The 17855-nt window shown below is 38.1% G+C and overlaps 1 protein-coding gene across 3 annotated transcripts in view; it reads left to right on the top strand.

Moving 5' to 3' along the window:
* The window catches only part of SPAG1 (sperm associated antigen 1), a 45589-nt gene that overhangs the window by 1913 nt on the left and 25821 nt on the right, over window positions 1-17855 (top strand). Inside the window, exons 2-9 of one of the 3 annotated variants that reach the window (XM_054191328.1) lie at window positions 1979-2120; window positions 2716-2875; window positions 3242-3367; window positions 7933-8000; window positions 10134-10252; window positions 10755-10860; window positions 16367-16497; window positions 17159-17265. In XM_054191328.1, coding sequence (XP_054047303.1) covers window positions 1981-2120; window positions 2716-2875; window positions 3242-3367; window positions 7933-8000; window positions 10134-10252; window positions 10755-10860; window positions 16367-16497; window positions 17159-17265 — 957 coding nt within the window. In that variant the 5' untranslated portion in view covers window positions 1979-1980. Of the gene's footprint in view, window positions 1-1978; window positions 2121-2715; window positions 2876-3241; window positions 3368-4176; window positions 4259-7932; window positions 8001-10133; window positions 10253-10754; window positions 10861-16366; window positions 16498-17158; window positions 17266-17855 lie in introns of those variants that run through there. The other 2 variants (XM_054191329.1, XM_054191330.1) reach the window with 2 other exon arrangements.

Here is a 17855-nt window from a genome sequence, read left to right as displayed (position 1 = left end):
ACTTCGAGGTCCCTTCCTGATTCCATGACTGCGGACAGGCTGGGTGCCTCTTTCTGCCAGACCCCTGGGAAGGGGTGCAGACCTGCTTCAGAAACCAGCGCTGGGCCTGTTGGGCTAACGGGCAATGGCGGCGTAGGCAACTGGGGCGACAGGCAGTGGAGGGGGACCGCCTGTTCTACTCGAAATAAAATACTACATTGGAAACAAGCAGGTGATGTTTTATTAAAGCTGTATTTCTGTCCGCCGCCAGGCCTAGGCGGAGGGCGGGGATCGCCGCCGCGGCCCGTCCCGGCGCTCCCTCAGCTCGGTCCGCGGTCCCGCTCCCCCACACGGTCCCTCCGCCACAGCCCGGCCGCGCGTGCGCAGTGGCGGGTGAGGCGCCGGCGTCCCCCGCCTCAGGCGCGGACCGGGCCGTGTCCGTCTCACGGAGACATCTCGCACCGGGCAGGTGGGTGTTGAGGTCCGCCACACGACGCTGGAGCTGGGCGGGGCTCTGTGGGAGCCTGGCAAGGGAATCACTGGGGAGGGCAGCCCGGAGCCCGCTTCCCGGCCGCTCGCCTGCACGCGCCGCCGGCCGCCATGTTGTACATAGCAACAGTTGCTAGGCACGGGCTGGCCGCGCTGCCACGGCTCCGGCTGTGGTGTGAGGGGAGCCCATTTTTGTGGGATTTTAAGGTAAATTCCTGACTCTGGGCGGTGAAAGTTGTGTTGTCAGCGGGCGCGAAGGAGGGCTCGGCGCTGCGGCCTCGGGGAGCTGCCAGCAGCCGGCGGGAGGAGGGGAGGGCCTGGGGCTGAGGCGGTGCTGTGCCGCCCTGCGACCGAGGTCTCCTCTCCCTGTTACCGTGTCGCCCAAGAGCTGTTCTGGCACTCGAAGAAACGAGCAGTTTTATTCCCTGTTCCTGACGTTTATGAAAATACGAGAGAAAATATTGCAGTTTTGTGATGAGTGGTTCTCTTGCTTTTTACTCCTGTCCCATAATTTCCTGCATTTGTCTGTCTCTCCCTGCATGTTGTTTCTTTTCCTGTACTGAAACTGTAAATTTTTGGGCCAGAATCCTGTCTTTATGCAATACCTGATTATGACCGGTTATTATTTAAGTGATACTGTACTGGAAACGTTTTTGTGCAACTACAAATTAATATGTGTAATTATGCTAGACATCAGAACACAATTATTTAAATTTGGTTTATATCCATACACAGTTGTTATCACATTCTAGCTAGCTGCCCTAATCTACTTGTTAAAAATAACTGATCACTTTAAGCACTATATAACATGTTGAGGAAAAAAAAAAAATCTGCTCTATAGAGCTTGGAACCGAAATAGGAAAAGATGCAAATAAGCATATCAAAGGTACAGGGAGACAGGAAGTGTCCAATTTGAACGCCTCAGTCCATCAGTTACAGACTTACTGGAAAAGATTCAGATTAGTACAGTAATATAATAAGAGGCCCAGAAAATGCAGTTAGTGAGGAAAGACAAACAATTGGTTTTATTTTGGCCACAGAGAAGGTAAAAGTTTTCATTCCATTAGATACACAGAGTTGGTTGACATCTTCCCTCTGAAAATAGTAGAGTCCTGCACCATCTTCTCCTTCATCCTGACTACACTTGCTTAAAATAGGTAATACCATAGCATGCTTAAAGAAAAATAGAGAATGTGGTAGGCAAAAATTGGCAATTTTTCTTTAAGCAGTCTTTTTGACTTGTTCTGCCTTGCAGAAGCAGTAGAGTTGTACATATACTTTGTACAAAACATATCTCTTATATAGCCATACTTCTGTCAGTAAACGTCTGTCAAGAACAGTTTGTGTGATCAGGTCTTCAAATTTGAAATTTTTCTTTTGTGGCAATAGGTCTGCTTGCGAAACAGTAGTGCTTTGGAGCATGAGCAGTGTTATTCCTTAAATTAGCATTGCTTCAAAATATAACCAAGTGCCTACAAAACCACCAATTTTTTTTCCTTTTAATATTTAGCTATGGGCGATGAGTCAGTACCATTTTTGCTGGACCAAGGAACCACTAAAACATACCAAATACCTATTGGTCATCTGGACTACAAGTTCATTGAAAAATGCACAGATGTTAAACACCTGGAAAAGATTCTCAGGGTATTAAGGTAAACATTATATTTTCTTAACTTTATTACTAATCATATTCCTGTTCTGTAAAATTTGAAGGAACCTGTACCTAAATACTCTATTTGTCTTGAACCTCTTTGTGACTTTCTAATTTAAAAATTAAAATACAAAGTTAAAGTAATAATTTTAAAAGTGTCCAAATGATAATGCTAGAAATCGAAGTCCTGTTTTAACCAACTAAAAGGTCTGAGTAACTCAATGCCAGGTTTTTCTCAAATGCTGCTGCTGGGTTTTTGTTCTGTTGTGAAGCCATCATGCCTGCCTGTTTGTGGTAATTTCAGATGCCATGCCTATTTAACTTTTGCTGAATAAGACGCAAGCATTTTTTTATGAGCACTGTGAGGATAATTTTGAACTGTGAATGTCTGTCCATTGGAAAGTGGTTGAAGGTTAACTCACTGGAATTTTCTGATCAAAATGTTATTAGTTGATAGCAGAATTCAGTTGTAACAGGAAAATAGTTCTCTGCAGTGACTGTGGTGGCTACACAGAGACTACACATGGGGAGAAATATGGAGGACACAGTGCAGTTGAGTTCTTTTTTTGTAACTTTTATGTCTTTGCATTTTAAAGGTCTGGTGAAGAGGGATGTTATCCTGAACTTACGTTGTTTTGTGAAACGCGTATTGAGCATTTAGATCCAAGGAGTAGAGCTTTGAGAAAAGATAAGGCTGCAGCCACACCTTCTGATTTCACAGCTGAAGAATGGGAGACAATTAATAGTGAACTGATGGTACAGTATAACTCTAATTTATAATGGTCAGTAATATAATCACTTTGATATATCAATCCTCCTCTTCTCGTGCCTAAGTAGAATGTAATTATTTCATTAAATGAGGAAATGATCAAAGGATTATGTTGGGGTTTTTTTATTATTTTCTTGAATTAATGTCACTAAATCTTTTATGCCCATTTTAGCTCAACAGTTTATAGTTTTTTTGTAGATTAATTTTGTTCAAAGAAGCACAATTGCTCTTTGTCTTAATTGCTTTTCCCCATTAAAAGCAGCAATAAGGATAGTTGTTAGGGTCTTTCTAGACTATGAAGTATATCTGCTCTACTGCTTTATGGTACAGATATATTATTTATTTATTTTTAGAGCTGGGTGACAGAAATGAATGAAGATGATAGGAAACCACAGTTCCTGAGAACAGACACACTGCATGAAAGACAAGATAACTTGCCTCCTATTCGTTGTTCCAGCAGCTGTCTTTCTGATAATCAGGTATCTCGTTTTTTAATATATGTTAATTATATGTCATTCTAAAATCAGGAAATTTTATATGTACAAACTTCTAGTCATTGAGTCTTTCTTACTAGATTTATTTTGTAAAGCAGAAAATAAAAACCTTTACATTCCTTTGCAAGAGACCAATGCTCAAACAAAAGTGCCTTGTTAGTACTAGCATGTGTCTTGTAATAATGTTTTAATTCTGATCAAGAATTCACTTCTGGAGCAAATCTCCTTAAACACCCTTTTATGTTCTTTGAATCACATTTCAAAGTGGTGTTTAAGCATAGGAACTAGGTTCCTTTTGGATGAAATTATGCCAGGAAATTTTCTCCAGCTGTCAGTAGGCTTTTGTTCCATGAGACCAGACAGAAGCTAGTCTAAAACAAATACCCTGAAACACATACAGTGTGGATATTGGACCCTCTGCACCAACTGTTTCACTCTATAGCCGTTTTTATATTGGGTGGCAGTGGTGTATGTGTAGCCTGTGATTCCCCTTATTTTATACCTTGAGTTGGTATTCCAGCTTTAGCCATAAAGTGTAGCCATAAAGTGTACTTAACAAATCTTCAGAACTACAGAATAAGCATTTTCATTTTTTCCTAGGTATTAGTTTCCTCATTTTTTTCCCTTTATTTATCTGCCTGAAATCTGTTTTATCTGTGACCAGCGTTTCTTACTAATACTAAATGAAGTGCAGTTGGAGGGATTGTCAGAAAAGTAGCTTTGGGATGGGATTTTTTTGAATTGTCAGATGTTATCATGGATGGCTTCAGCCTGATTCCCACTGTTTTCTTTAGAATTTTGGGACGCTGTTACAACAAACTCATGGAAGGATTTTTCTTTGTGGAAGTGAGAAATGTTATGAAAGGATCCTTACAGGTTGTGATATTTCCTATTAATTGTTAATTTCACAAATTTTATTGGAATAATTATGTATTAGTAAATGCCTGATTCGTGTTCCTGTGTTGTCAGAAGCTGCTTCTTACTGTCAGCTGGTACTCAGGCATCAGACCAAGACATTTGTAATAACTAGGCACTCTCCGTTATGTGTTATACAAAGAGGCTGGGAATTACAGCGTAATGCTTTATAAGTGGTTAGTATTGAGACTAAGGTGTGCATTTGTTTTGTTGTTTTGGGTGTTTTTTTCATTAATCTGTCCTCTTTCACATTTTGCAATGTATGTTGCTCGACTGTCCTATTTTGTTGAGATGAAGCGTGTCACTGTAACTTTACTCTTGATTTATGTCCTGTATAAGTGTTTCCTAGAACAGAAAATGGTAAATAAAATATCACGTGAACTCAGTGAATCCAGATTAGAATATAAGCATAAAATGGTGTAAAGTGGATTGAAATGTAAGATCTACAGATTTACTAAAGAGGATGCATTCTCCATTCAAAGACAAAATATTTATTCAGATTTTTTTCTCCTACTTTAAACCATGCAGCAGTCTTCAGGTCAAGTTTTTATCACTTTTGTTCTCCACACAAGGTTTAGGTGTTACCGTTGTTACCCAGGAAACCTAGATAACCTAGATACAGCTTTATGCTTTATCTGTGTTATGTGATTTCCATTCCTTTTGTCCAAGCAAATGGCCTCTGAAGTAATTGCAACCTGTCCTGGAAAAGAGAAGGGAGGCCTGAAATTAGAATTCAGTTTTAGAATTCAGTCTTTTTATGTAGCAGTGCAGTTATACCACTACTAGATCACTACTGAATAAAAAGAAGCTGTTTCTGTAGTATACACTAAATTTATACCTGTAATATGAAATCTCAAAAAAAAATCAATTAATATACTTAATCAGTTTTTTCTTTTCTTTCTTGCTGATAAAACTATGTGTAATCTTATAGTTTTTAAACATGTTTTGCTAATCAGTTACGACTGTAATTATTTTTTTACACTGGCGTCACATAATTTTGTAATGTGGTATTAAGTATAAAGTTGGCATCATAAATTTCTCCCCTCTGCTAGAAAGAAATCCATAAACCCTTCCATAATTTTATGGTGTTATTTGATTGTTCAACTGATCTGATGCACAAAAAGTTCATTATCTTCAATTAAGACAATTCTGGAAATCCTTATTGACCCTGAAACAGTGGATTGCACCAGTGGGTACAAGTTTTGTAAATGGAAGCATCTTGTGTCTGTAACCCCGTTTTCTTGCTGATATTAAATGTAGGTAGAGTTTCAGTTCTCTACTAAGAGCTTATAACTCTATATGGTGTTTTCTTTTTATTCCTGTGAAGTCATGGGGAATATTTTCCAAAAATGAATAGAAAACCAGTGAACTTTATGCAATATTTCCCTCTTTAACACAGTGTGGAAATTTCTGTCTTACACCCCTGTTTTTCTTTCACACTGCCCAGGACTTCGAGGTTACATCTATACTGCAAAGTAAAAGAGGTCCGGAGAGACAGCTTGAGTTTTTCTGTTCTTAACTGTCCACATTGCTTAATTATTATTTTTTCTGCCTCACTTTTTCCAGGAAAAAACTAAAGCGTAGATTTAAAGATACTCACTTGCAAAAGACTGTATGGGATTTCAGCAGACTTAGGTTCCTTTGCCAAACACGGTTTCCTGATACTCTTTGAGAAAGAATTCTGTCCTCAGATACCTCTTTGTGCTACAGTCCAGGGCATGCAACACACATTCCAAGTTTTTTGTTATAAAAATCCACTGTGATGGCATCTCTATAGCCTTCATATTATTTTGGATACTCTGAACTGAAAAAGAATACTGGTTATCTGACACACAATGGCAATCTTAGACCATCACACAGGGCCCAGAGGAGAATGAAGGGCAAATTCAAAATTTGCAGGTCAAAATGACAAGGACAGAGATCCTTTATTTTTTTTTTAGTTCCACAGCATGCAAACGTATATTTTTCATCAAAGTCTCTTGGATGCGATGCTCTGAAATAATTACTGATTGAGAAATTCCTGAGTCTGCTGGAGCTGCAACTTGTTTACAATGGTCCCAAGAATATGAGACCTAGAATTTTAAAAATTGTGCTTTTCTGAGTCAACATTTCTGCCTTATTCCTTAAAAGGATGTGCTGTAGTTCTCTCCCTAAATTACAGTTGCATTAGTGTAAATACCTTAGGAGTTTTATTCTGACATTTTCACTATTTTTGTGCTCATTTAAGTTAAGGACTTATAGTTTGAAAACAAGATTTGATATTTATTACATTAGCAAGTTTTAATATACACCAGGATGCATACATAATGATAACTCATGTTTCTGGGAGCCATGTTTAGGAGTTACCTCCTCCAGACATGCACTGATCACTAAATATATTTGTCATTTTGTCTAGCTTCTTGAAAGACTGGGAACATTAAGAGTAATTCTGAAGTTATATACTGTAAAAGTTTGTGTAACCTAACATTATAGATAGTTAGAAGTGTTTACAGGAAGGGTCACATTTGCATTATATAAATTAGGTGTTTACATCCAAGTGCAGAAGTATTTCCTTGTTTCAGCGTCACCACTGGCAAAGCTTGTTTAAGAAGTTGCTGCTTGTTTCTTTCGTCCAGTTTATCACATACTCAGTTGAACTGGTACAGATATTTAGGGATTGTACTGTAATCTCTATCAAATTGTTTATTTTAACCACGATAATTGTAAATCTGCAACTCCACGAAAAATTACATTGGTCTAACTCAGTGAATGATGGATTGCAAGGTAAGAGGAGGGCTGAATGGCTAGGACAGAGGAGGTGGGAATATTTTGAACTGGCTGTTCCACTGTGGAATACCTGTTTGAAACCACACCTTGCTATTAAGTTTTGTTGAAGTCAACAAGCAGGGAGGGACATATCAGAAATACAGTCTCATGATAGAGGTAGAAGAGATGCCAAAGGTGCCAGCTGTGGAAATAGGTTCCATTAGTGTAGGAAGACGGGTTGCAATACAAGTCAGTCGAATCTGTTATTGTGACTGATTGTTGCATGAAGGTCCTAAGGATAAATTTTAAGTAAGGCAAACCTCAATGATGGAGCCTGTCTAAAAGCTAGAAGGAGTGTAAATCATCTTGGGAATTAGCTTGAGTGGAGTGTGTAAAACAGTCAAAAGAAGTCCAGACGCTATTTTGAAGTCAAACATTTGTAAGTTTGTTGTGAGGGTTTCAGGGACTATAAAAATCTGTGCTCTTGGGAATGGCAAGCCTAAACTAAGGTTACTGATTAAATCTCAAACTCATCACAAGGCTGGGTTTTCCCAAGACTGAGTTCTCCCTTGCTGTGTTGAAAGGATGGTTTGGAACATGGCAGCACAAGATACTAATTAAGAGCAGTCTCCTATCTAAAAGTTTTATTCAGTGCCTCTGTGACATGTAACAGGGCAGTGGAGGGAAAGTGTGAGCTCCTCAGATTACAATAATATGTAAAATACATGAAGATTTTCTTTAAGGTAAGACAAGTTTTCAAGACTATGCTGAGATTAGTTATGAATAGTGTTAGTTTCTAGGAATATGTATTGCAGAAACAAAAGAAAACAAAAAGGCTGTGAATTTTCACTTTAATAAAATGTCTTACAGGCTGGTTTTTTCTCTTTCAGAACAAAAAATTACAAAACAAACAAAGAAACAAGAAAAACATACCACGGGATTACAGTGAATGGGACAAGTATGTTAAATCCTTTATATTTAAGTTTTTATTGAATCTCATTTATATGTTTAATAACGGAACATGGTTGTTGTTTTTCAAAGTATTTTCCAGAAATATAGTATTAAGGTCAACATTTCAGGGAATTATAACGCTGTTGGTGAAACAGATTTTTCATAATAAGTGTTCTGTTAAAATGCAAATAATGCATCGTCATGCTAACAGCTGAGAACAATTTAGTCTATACTTTTGTACAAGCTGTGTGGAATAGAGCAAGTCAGCAGAAAATACAAATAAGTGATTTTGTTTCAGATTTCATTTTCCCTTTCAACATCTAAGATATAAAATCTATGTAGGTATGTAAAAGCAAGGAATTACCATTAGCTTAATTTATCATTTTGAAAGCACTTCTAGGGTTATTTAACATGGGCTTATTTGATCTTCTCTGTATCTAAAGCCAGGATTCTAAATTAAAAACAAAACTGATGAATCCTTATTCCTGCACTGAGCCTCACTGACCTCAAAGAATGAGCTTGAGGCAGGTGCATCAGTTTGCTCAGATTCAATTACACATAATCAGAGGTTTAAACAGTAACTGACTATTTCTAGTGTGGATGGAGCCCTGATACAAAGACACTCTCTGCATCACATAATGGTGGCATATTACCCTCCCAAGTTATCTGACAGATTGATGCCCCCAAATTGTTGAACACGGAGGGGGAAATGCACATACTTCTCTGTTTTGCATGGTAGCGGCTTCTCTCTAGGTCCTGAAATCTGGAATATGATGCTGTAGAATGAAAGTGAGGAGGCACATGTTTCCAGTGCAGTAGACGGGGAGCTAGTTCTAGAGACTGTGGGGTATGGGTAATGAAACTGTTAATGTCTCGCTCCACCCCAAAACCCCTGCAAATCCCCTGCCTGCATAAGATGCTGTTCTTACACACACTTGTGCATATCAGTTATTTTCCTGCCTGTATGTTTCGGAAGTTGGGGCCTTCCTGCTCAAATGTGGACAAACGAGATAGGTTATTAAAATAACTTCTGTAACAATTTATTCTTTCTTTCCTCTGTATCTTTTAAAGTAATCGTTTGAGGATTTTGTTTAGTTTTATGTACTCAATCTTTAAGTGTTTTAGCATGCTGATAATACTATAGTTTGTGCATTTTCCTGTATAATGTATTTATTTTGTATTACACGAGTATACTGAAACAGAAGTTGTTTGAAAGAAATTTTCTGGTCTGAAGCATATTGTGTTTTCAAAACCCTTTGAGGATAATTTCAAAACCTTCAAATAATTGTTTAGGCAATTTCTGAACAAAATATTTCACTTCATATTTTAAAAACAGTTATTTTGAAATGTGGCTAATTTATAATAAAAAGGTAAAGCTAAGTGAGCAAAAGATCAGAATCAAAATGGAGAGCAATTAGTCTTACCTGAAAACATTTTGAATTGGATAAATTTTGAAAATTATATCTCTGTTTTAGATAGAAATTATTCATATTGTCAAGATTATTGTGGAAAGCAAAGGCTATTTTTCATTAAATCCTAAACAGAAAAGCAGTGAGTGTAGTGTTTCTAGATAGTGTAGGAATTGGTTATTACTGTATTTGTTTTATAAGATTATGGCAGTAATATTTATTTGAAATAAATTCCTAAACACTGTTTTCAAAAACTGCTTCTCAGTAGCCTTGGAAGTGGCTGAGACTATTTTGAAATCTCTCTCGTGTTTATAGTATAAATTGCTTTGAGGCTGTTTCTTAGGTACTTTGGCAAAGGTTAATAGAAAAGTTTGATAGGGCTGGAATTGAGGCTGGTGATACTGTTTCTTAAATTTTACCTGTCTTTTTTGGGAGGATGGCGAGGAGGTGAGATGGACATTTTCTTCATTTGGTTTGTTTGTTTTTAACCAGAAGGGAGGAGGAAGAGGGGAGGTAATGTATAAGGAAGAGAAGCACAGAAAAAAAGCCACAACACAAGGAAAGGAGATAAGACTAAACATCTGTTTCCTAACTAGTCGTAGATAGTTGAACACAGCCTTTATGTCTCTTTTCCTTTGGTTTATAATGGAAATATAGTATGCCTTTCTATTAGTAGAGGAGTCCTGCTATGCAGCATTATTGAATTTTATTTTTTTTTTAATTAATTTAAGGTTTGATGTGGAAAAGGAGTGTTCTAAAATCGATGAAGGCTGTGAAGAAAATAACTCAAAAGCAAGATTCTTTAGTAGACCAAGTATCCCTGTAATCGAAAAGAAAATAGACACAACTGGTAATGTCTTAGAAACATATAATTTTTCTTTAATTGTAATACTGTGTTGTAGAGTGTGAATGCAAATTGAAGCAGCATATTATAGAGTTAAAAATGTCTTTATCTATTTTTTAGCCCCTAGAGATGGTAAAAGTTGTTAGGAAGTTAACTGAGCCTGAAGCCGTATTTGGAAATAATCTAGTCTTGGTGTTAATAATCAGTTAAAACATTTATGTTTTGTTTAGGTCGAGTGCTAGGTAAAGAAGTAAAGCATACTTCTGCTATTATAAAGCAATGGTAGAAGTTTGCCAACCACTTCTGTCTTGCATTCTGAATTGTATGGCTATCAGAAGAATTAGGTTTTTATTATAGAAAATAAAATACAAATCTATCTTTTAGTAAGCCATGTTATTTTAAAAAAATAATATACGGATTATGACATTCAAAGTATTTTAGCTGACAGTGTTTTGATTGCATCAATGCAAGTTGTTAGTTGTTGTTATGTATAAATATTTTTTTCTAGGCATGACAAAGAAAGAGAAGATTTTTATCGCTACTCGTGAAAAAGAAAAGGGCAATGAAGCCTTTGCCACTGGCGATTATGTGGAAGCAGTAACTTATTACACTCGGTGAGTCAATACTGTTGTGTTCTTTTATTTTAATAAAATAAAATAATAAAAATAATAAAATAATATTCACTGTTACTTTTGAATATTATTTTTAAAGCAGTGCAATTAAAGCAACTTCTTACTGAAGCAACTAGCGACAATTAGATTATTTTCAAAAGGGCAAAAATATTTGACAGAAGAATACTTAAAGCACTTGTATCATGGTATAAATTTTTATTTATCAGGAAGAGAAGTGGATAGTGATGAGCTGCAATCACAAACTTTTTCAGATTTTTCAAAACCATTGAGATTCAAGGGAAAGTTTACAAAAATAAAATGATAAGCAGTATCAGTAGGATAGTCTCAATTGTTAATAAAATTGATTTAATGACCTCCTCTTAGCAGAAAGAAAAATAATTGTGTGCAGCTTCATCACAACACTGTCTGTAATTAGTAGCAGTCCAGAAAAAAGGTATATAAACACAGGATTAAAAAAAAAAAGAGACTTTTACAGGTTGCTTGCCTTATTTAGTGCACAGTGGAGTACACTCAAACTTTCTCTTTGCTTATATAAACAGAGGTTGTTGCTACAGGACCTCTGTTGTATTTGTTTCAAAAGTAGAAAAGTTCAAGGTAAAAGGAATTGACTGTGACAGGAAGAGAAGGATAGTGTTTCAGTTAAGGTATTTGAATGGTGCCTCGGGAGAACTAATTTTTTTCTCTGCCCTTTTCACAGTGTTCAAATATGATGCCATTTATACAAACCAGGATTTTCACATGAGACAAACATTTGTTTCCCGTTTGCAGATTACCTATCTTGAGACACTAGAGGTCTGATTTGCAAAAGTGCTGATGCTCCCACATAAAACTAATGTTAAAGGAAACTCAATTTCATGTTTAATTCTGCGCTTTAAAATGATAAGGACTTTAAAAAAAACCCACAAGCCCTAGAAGTGTCAAAGTTGTCACTTAAAAATTGAGACCAAATGGGGATCCTGATGTATTAATTGCTAGTGTAAACTGAGGGTAATGATACAGCACTTCTGTGAGATGAAGTGTTAAGATAATTCGTGGGCTATGATATTATAGTGGGATATTCTCAAAAAATACTTACGAGGAAGTTAATATGTCTGTGGTCAGTGCAGACAAGTATGGAGAAAATAGTGAATAGGAATAAATTGTTTGCAACAGCAATAAAAAAAATATTGAACAGATTTATGTTTAGGAAGCGCTATTCATACTATCACTGAAGGAGGCAAGGCTTTGTAGAACAGCTTATGAAAATTTACCTGGAGATTGTTGATGTATATGTGTGCACAAAGGTTGTTGATATTCATAGTGTACAGGCTGTTTAAACTGAGGCATTTGATGTGTATTATTTTTGTTCTTGACTTGCAGGCTTAACATCTTCCTTGTTTGTTTTTTTTTAATACATCAACATGAATATAAAAAACATCCATAGCTTATTTCATATACAATAAATAAAACACAAATCCATAATATAAAAATAAGTACCTGCTTTGGGGGCATAAATAAAGGTATTAATTAATAAGGATGGACAGAATTCTTCCTAATGGAAAGTCTTTCCATATTCGACCCCCATGGGGCATTGTACACCTTTTGTAATATATATGCTATTGACACTGCATACTGTTCAAACTGGGCACTTTTCTAATAATACCATCTGAAAATTCCTATTTTCTTACATTTAGAAATATTTAAATAAAACGTATTTTGGAGTAAATTCATAGTAGTCTGAAGGGGTTATTTGTGTATGGCTAAAAAGGGAAAAAGAGTACAGTTCTATATAAAAATAATTAGGGTACAGTTATTCATTCTGTTTCTCTTGTTATAAGGCCTGCTATTCTAAGCTGAACATAGGGAGTACTTTCTATTTTACAAAAAACCTTAAACCTCTCTCTCATTTCTGAGGAGATTCAAAACTTTTGCAGAGGACATGCTCTGACATAGTTCTGTTATGCTGATGTCATTTTAAAATAAATGGATCTTGCCTATTTTTCCGCATACCTCTAGTGAAATCACTCTGCTTAGTCATTACGGTTATACTGCAGTTGTAGAATAATTCAGGTTGGAAGCGACCCCTGAATTATATTTTCTGCAAACCACCTCTCAAAGCAGGGCCTAGTTAGATGAGGTTACTCAGGGCTTTGTGCAGTTAAGTTTTGAATATCTTCAAGGATGGAGATTTAACAACCTCTCTGGGCAGCCCGTTGCAGTGCTTAACTGCCCTTACAGTAAATATTTTTTCCTAAAATGGCATCAGAAATTCCATTTTTGCAGCTTGTGTCTGTTTCCTTTTTGTCCTATCAGTGTGTACTTCTGAGAAGGATGTGGCTCAGTCTTCTCCATACCTCCCCATTAAGTAATTAAAAACAGCTACAAGACCTCTCCTGAGCCTTCGCTTCTGGCTGAACAAACCTAGTTATCTCAGACTCTCCTCATAAGTTTTGCATGTAATACAGCCCCTTTAACTATCCTCATGACATGCTGGACTCACTCCAGTCTTTTGGTGCCTTTTGCGTACAGGAGAGCCCCAGATTGAACACAAGTACTCCACCTGTTGTCTCATAGGTGCTGAAGAGAGGGGAAGAATCACTTCTGTCAAGCGCCTGGCTGTGATCTTGTAATATGGTCCAGCACGTGGTACACCACCTTTGCCTTGAGAGCACACTGTTAACTCCTGTTCAATTTGCTGTCCACCAGAGCCCTCTGGTCCTTTCCTGCAGAGCTGTTTCCTAGCTAGTTGGCACCCAGCCTGTACTGTTGCCAGTTATTCTGTTTCAGGTGCAGGATTTTGCACTTGCCTTTTTTGAACTTCCCGAGAAGTCTGCCAGCACATTCCTCTGGCCTGTTAAGGTCCCTTTGACTGGAGTTTTGCTGACTGTTCGCCCCCCAGCATTGTATCATTGACAAACTAACTGGGGGTGCCTTCTGTTCCATCTTATACCCTCCTGATAAAGATGTTAAAAACTATTGATCCCAAAGGGAGGCCATGAGTAACTGGTCACCAGTTGGACTGCTCAATTCTTTGAGCCCAGCAGTTCAATCAGTTTTCTGTCTACCTTATTGTTCACTTACCTAGTCCATGTTTTACCTCTTTGGCTATAAGAATGCTATGGGACATCATGTTGAAGGCTTTGCTACAGTCAAGGTAAGCACCATCCTCAGTTCTTCCTTCCTTCACTGAGCCACTCGGCAAAGCAAGCTATCAGGTTGGTCTTGGCATGATTTGCCTTTGGTAAATCTATGCTAGCTGTTGCCAGTCACCTTCTTATCCTTCTTGTGCCTGGACAGGAATTTGGGAAGACTTGCTCCATAATCTTTCTGACCAGCCTGTAGTTTCCCAGGTCCTCCACCTTGCTATTCTTGAAGATGTATGTGATATTAGCCTTTACCAGGAACCTCTCACAATCACCGTGACTTTCCAAAGATGATATAGAGCAGTTTCGTAGTGACATTGGCTGGCTTCCTGAACATGCTATCTGGAACTCATGTATATCCAATTTTCTTAAGTGTTTCCTAGCTTTATCTTCCTCTGTTGTGGGGTACTGCTTCACTCCTACAGAATCTAGCTCTAGATTCAGAGACCTAGGAAGCCTGAGGGCAAACCTTACTGATGAAGACCAAGGCGAAGAAGCCACTGAGTACCTCAAACTTTTCCACGTCCTTTGTCACTAGGTCCTCTGCTGTATTGACCAGTGGGTTCACAGTTTCCTTAATCTTTATTTTGCTGCTGATAGACCTTTAAAAAAAAAAAACAAACAAAACCAAAACAACTTTTCTTGTTGCTCCTCACATCCCTTTTCTAGTTTCAACTTCAGCTGAGCTTTTACTTTCCTAATTCCATCGCTTGCACTTAGCCAGTGTCTCTATATTCCTCCTGAGTAGGCCATCACCATTGCCACCTGCTGTGTATTTAATTTTTTTGTTTCAGCCCAGTCAAGAGTTCTCTGTTCATCCCTTCTATGCTTGCTTGACTTCCTGCATATTGGAAAGGATCATTCTTGTGCTTTGAGGCAGCTGGCCTTGAAGATCAACCAGCTCTCCTGGCACCCTTTGCCCTACAGGGCATTATCGCTGTAATCCTGCCAAGCAGATTCCTGAACAGGCCAAAATCTTGCCATCTGAAGTCCAGGGCTATAATTCTTGCTCATTTCTTGCTCATTGCATCTTGCTTATTTCCCTCAGAATCTTAAGCTCTATGATCTCATGGTTGCTGCAGCCAAGGCTGTCATCCACTTTTGCATTCCCAACCAGTTCTTGATTGTGAGTAACAATTCCAGCAGAGCATTTCCCCTCATCACCTTGTTGATTGTGTCAAGAATTTGTCTTCAATACGTTCCAGAAATCTCATATTGGGCAGAAATCTTGTCATTTTGCGCTTCCAGCAGATACCACAGTAGTTCAGGTCCCCCATGGAAACCAGAGCCTGTCTGTAATTGTGAGGTTTCCTCTAATTGCCTGAAGAAGACTTCATCTGCTGGCTCTTCTTCATCAGACAGTCTGAAGCAGGTGCTTACCATGATGTCACCATGTCAGTCTGACCTCTTACCCATCAGCTCTCTTGATGGGCTTGTCAGTCTCTTGCCTGTTCAAGACAAACCTTCACACATTTAATTGCCACTTAGATTAGAATGCATCTCCTCCTCCTTACCTTCCTAGTCTTTCTCAAGAGCCTGCATGCCCCCATCACAGCACTCCAGCCACACAGATTATCGCATCACATTTCTGTTATCCCATGAGATCATAGCTGCAAGACCTTATATTCTTTGTTGGTTCCCATGCTTTGTGCATTTGCGCACAAGCACTTGAGATTGTCCTCCAGTCATGCTTTTTTCACAAGGGAAGTGTGAGTCTCTTCCAGTATGCTGTCCCCCTGGCACTTCTTCCCAGTGAACATAGTTTAGAGTCCTTCTTGCCAGGTTAGACAGAGTGTTGGCAAAGATCGTCTTGCACCACTTTGTCATATGCATGCCAGTTGTCCTTATTGCTCAGAGATGATTCTGTTATAGAAGCTAAAGCCCTGCCTACAATACCATCCACACAGCCAGATGTTGACCTGGATGATTCAACCACTGCTACCTGAGTCTTTCCCTTTTACAAGCAAGATCAAGGAGAAGCCCATGTGGCCCTCCATGCTCTTCATCATAGCCTCCAGAGCTCTGCAGTAGCTCTTGATATTCTAAAAGGTTTAATTTGGCAGTTTCATTTGAGTCTACATGGATGGCAGCAGGAATTAATAGTTTAAGGGACAGATGAGCCATGGCATCTTCTCTGCAACATCTCAGTTCTAAATCCTGGCAAGCAACAGACCTCTGAACATGGTAAATCTAGTTGGTGGGTGGTTGTCTCTGGTCTCGCAGGAAGGAGCTTCTAACCACTATTGTGTTTAGAATATCAGTATTAATATTGTTATAATACTGTTTTCAGCTTCCAATAGTGAAGTGATTCTACATTCAGGTTTTCTAATTATGAGCTTACTATAGTCAATATTCCCTTTTTTCAGGAGTATATCAGTAATACCCACTGCAGCTGCATATAACAACAAAGCTCAAGCGGAAATCAAACTTCAGGACTGGTACAGTGCTTTGCAGGATTGTGAGAAGGTACTAGATATGGAACCTGGCAATGTAAAAGGTACAGTAGAACATAAACTCGCCCTTCTGTGTATTATTTTCTTTCTAGCAAATCAAATGGTACATGTCCATTCATGTTGTTAGTTGACTTCAGTGAGCTTTAGATTGAGTGCAAGTACAAAGAAGGAAACAGAGCAGCTCCCCAAAGTAATTTTAACAGTATTTTCGGGGTCGGGGAAGTTTTCTGCAGTCCATCCTGTTGATCGGTAATAGGAATTCTTATGCAGTAGCATGGGGCTGACTCTTGTTTTTTGTGTGATGACTGTGAGCCCTCTTGTACTTGTGCAGAGCATTGTTTCCATAATACCCACACTGAAGTATTTAATTACCTTAAAAGTGACATGAAAAAAATGAAAGTTGCTGATTTAATCCTCTTTGAAGATAAGGGCTTGAATGTAGCTAACTATGTTTGTATGGGAAGAGGGGGAAAATTGGAAAAATATTAAAAGATGCTTCTCAATTAATGATTGCTATCTCAAAAGGTGTCATGTGAAATTGCATCTTTGAAAATGATCAGAAGAACAGTTATTACTAATACAGTCATTATGAAGTAAAACAGGATTTTAAAAACTGTTTTACACTTAATATGTCTAGAAAAAATAGAGTATTGTTATCCACTTTATGCTTTAAATACATAAATAATACACTTTGTTCTTTTCTAGCTCTGGTGCGCCGTGCCAGTGTACACAATCAGCTGCAGAATTACCAGACAGCTATAGAGGATCTGAACAAAGTATTATGCATTGAACCAGAAAACGCTATAGCTAAGGTAAAGATAAATGAGTTGACTATGACTAGAAAAAGGTTGTATGCAGTTGTAACACAAAGTGAGTACAGTTTATATTGTTTGATTTGAATATGAGTTTTGAGGACACACTCAGTCTACTGTGCCAATGATCAGTTTTGCAAGACCACGTAGATGCCTGTGGTAGAACTTAGGTACTTGAATGTGACCAGATCTTCTGCTCACTACTTAATTGTGAGAACCCGTAGGTACTCAAGTCTTCTCTATCAACATAATTTTGGTGCCTAAAAGTATGCTGCTAAACTTGCTTACAGCATTAGTGTCTTAGCTGATGAAAGTTATTTGGAAATTTCTCTCAAAAAGATCCCCTGGGATACGTGTATCTAAGTTTGACACATAATTCACAAGAAAAATTCAAAAGAGATGCCAAGCTTTTGTTGTTGTAGTGACCCAAAAGGAGAGGATCTGTGTTCTGTCCTCACTTCAGCATGATGTTATTATCCTCATTTCTCACCTCCAGGCTAGAATGAAAAACCTTTCATACCCCTGATGAATCTGTACCCTTCTTAGGCAATTATGGATCTAAGAAAGCTGTATGCTTTCTTTGGAAACTC

The sequence above is a fragment of the Rissa tridactyla genome, chromosome 2 (genome assembly GCF_028500815.1).
Source record: "Rissa tridactyla isolate bRisTri1 chromosome 2, bRisTri1.patW.cur.20221130, whole genome shotgun sequence".
NCBI classification, from domain to species: domain Eukaryota; kingdom Metazoa; phylum Chordata; class Aves; order Charadriiformes; family Laridae; genus Rissa; species Rissa tridactyla.
Note: the sequence above shows the minus strand (reverse complement) of the source record. Positions and strands in the feature narration are given on the sequence as shown.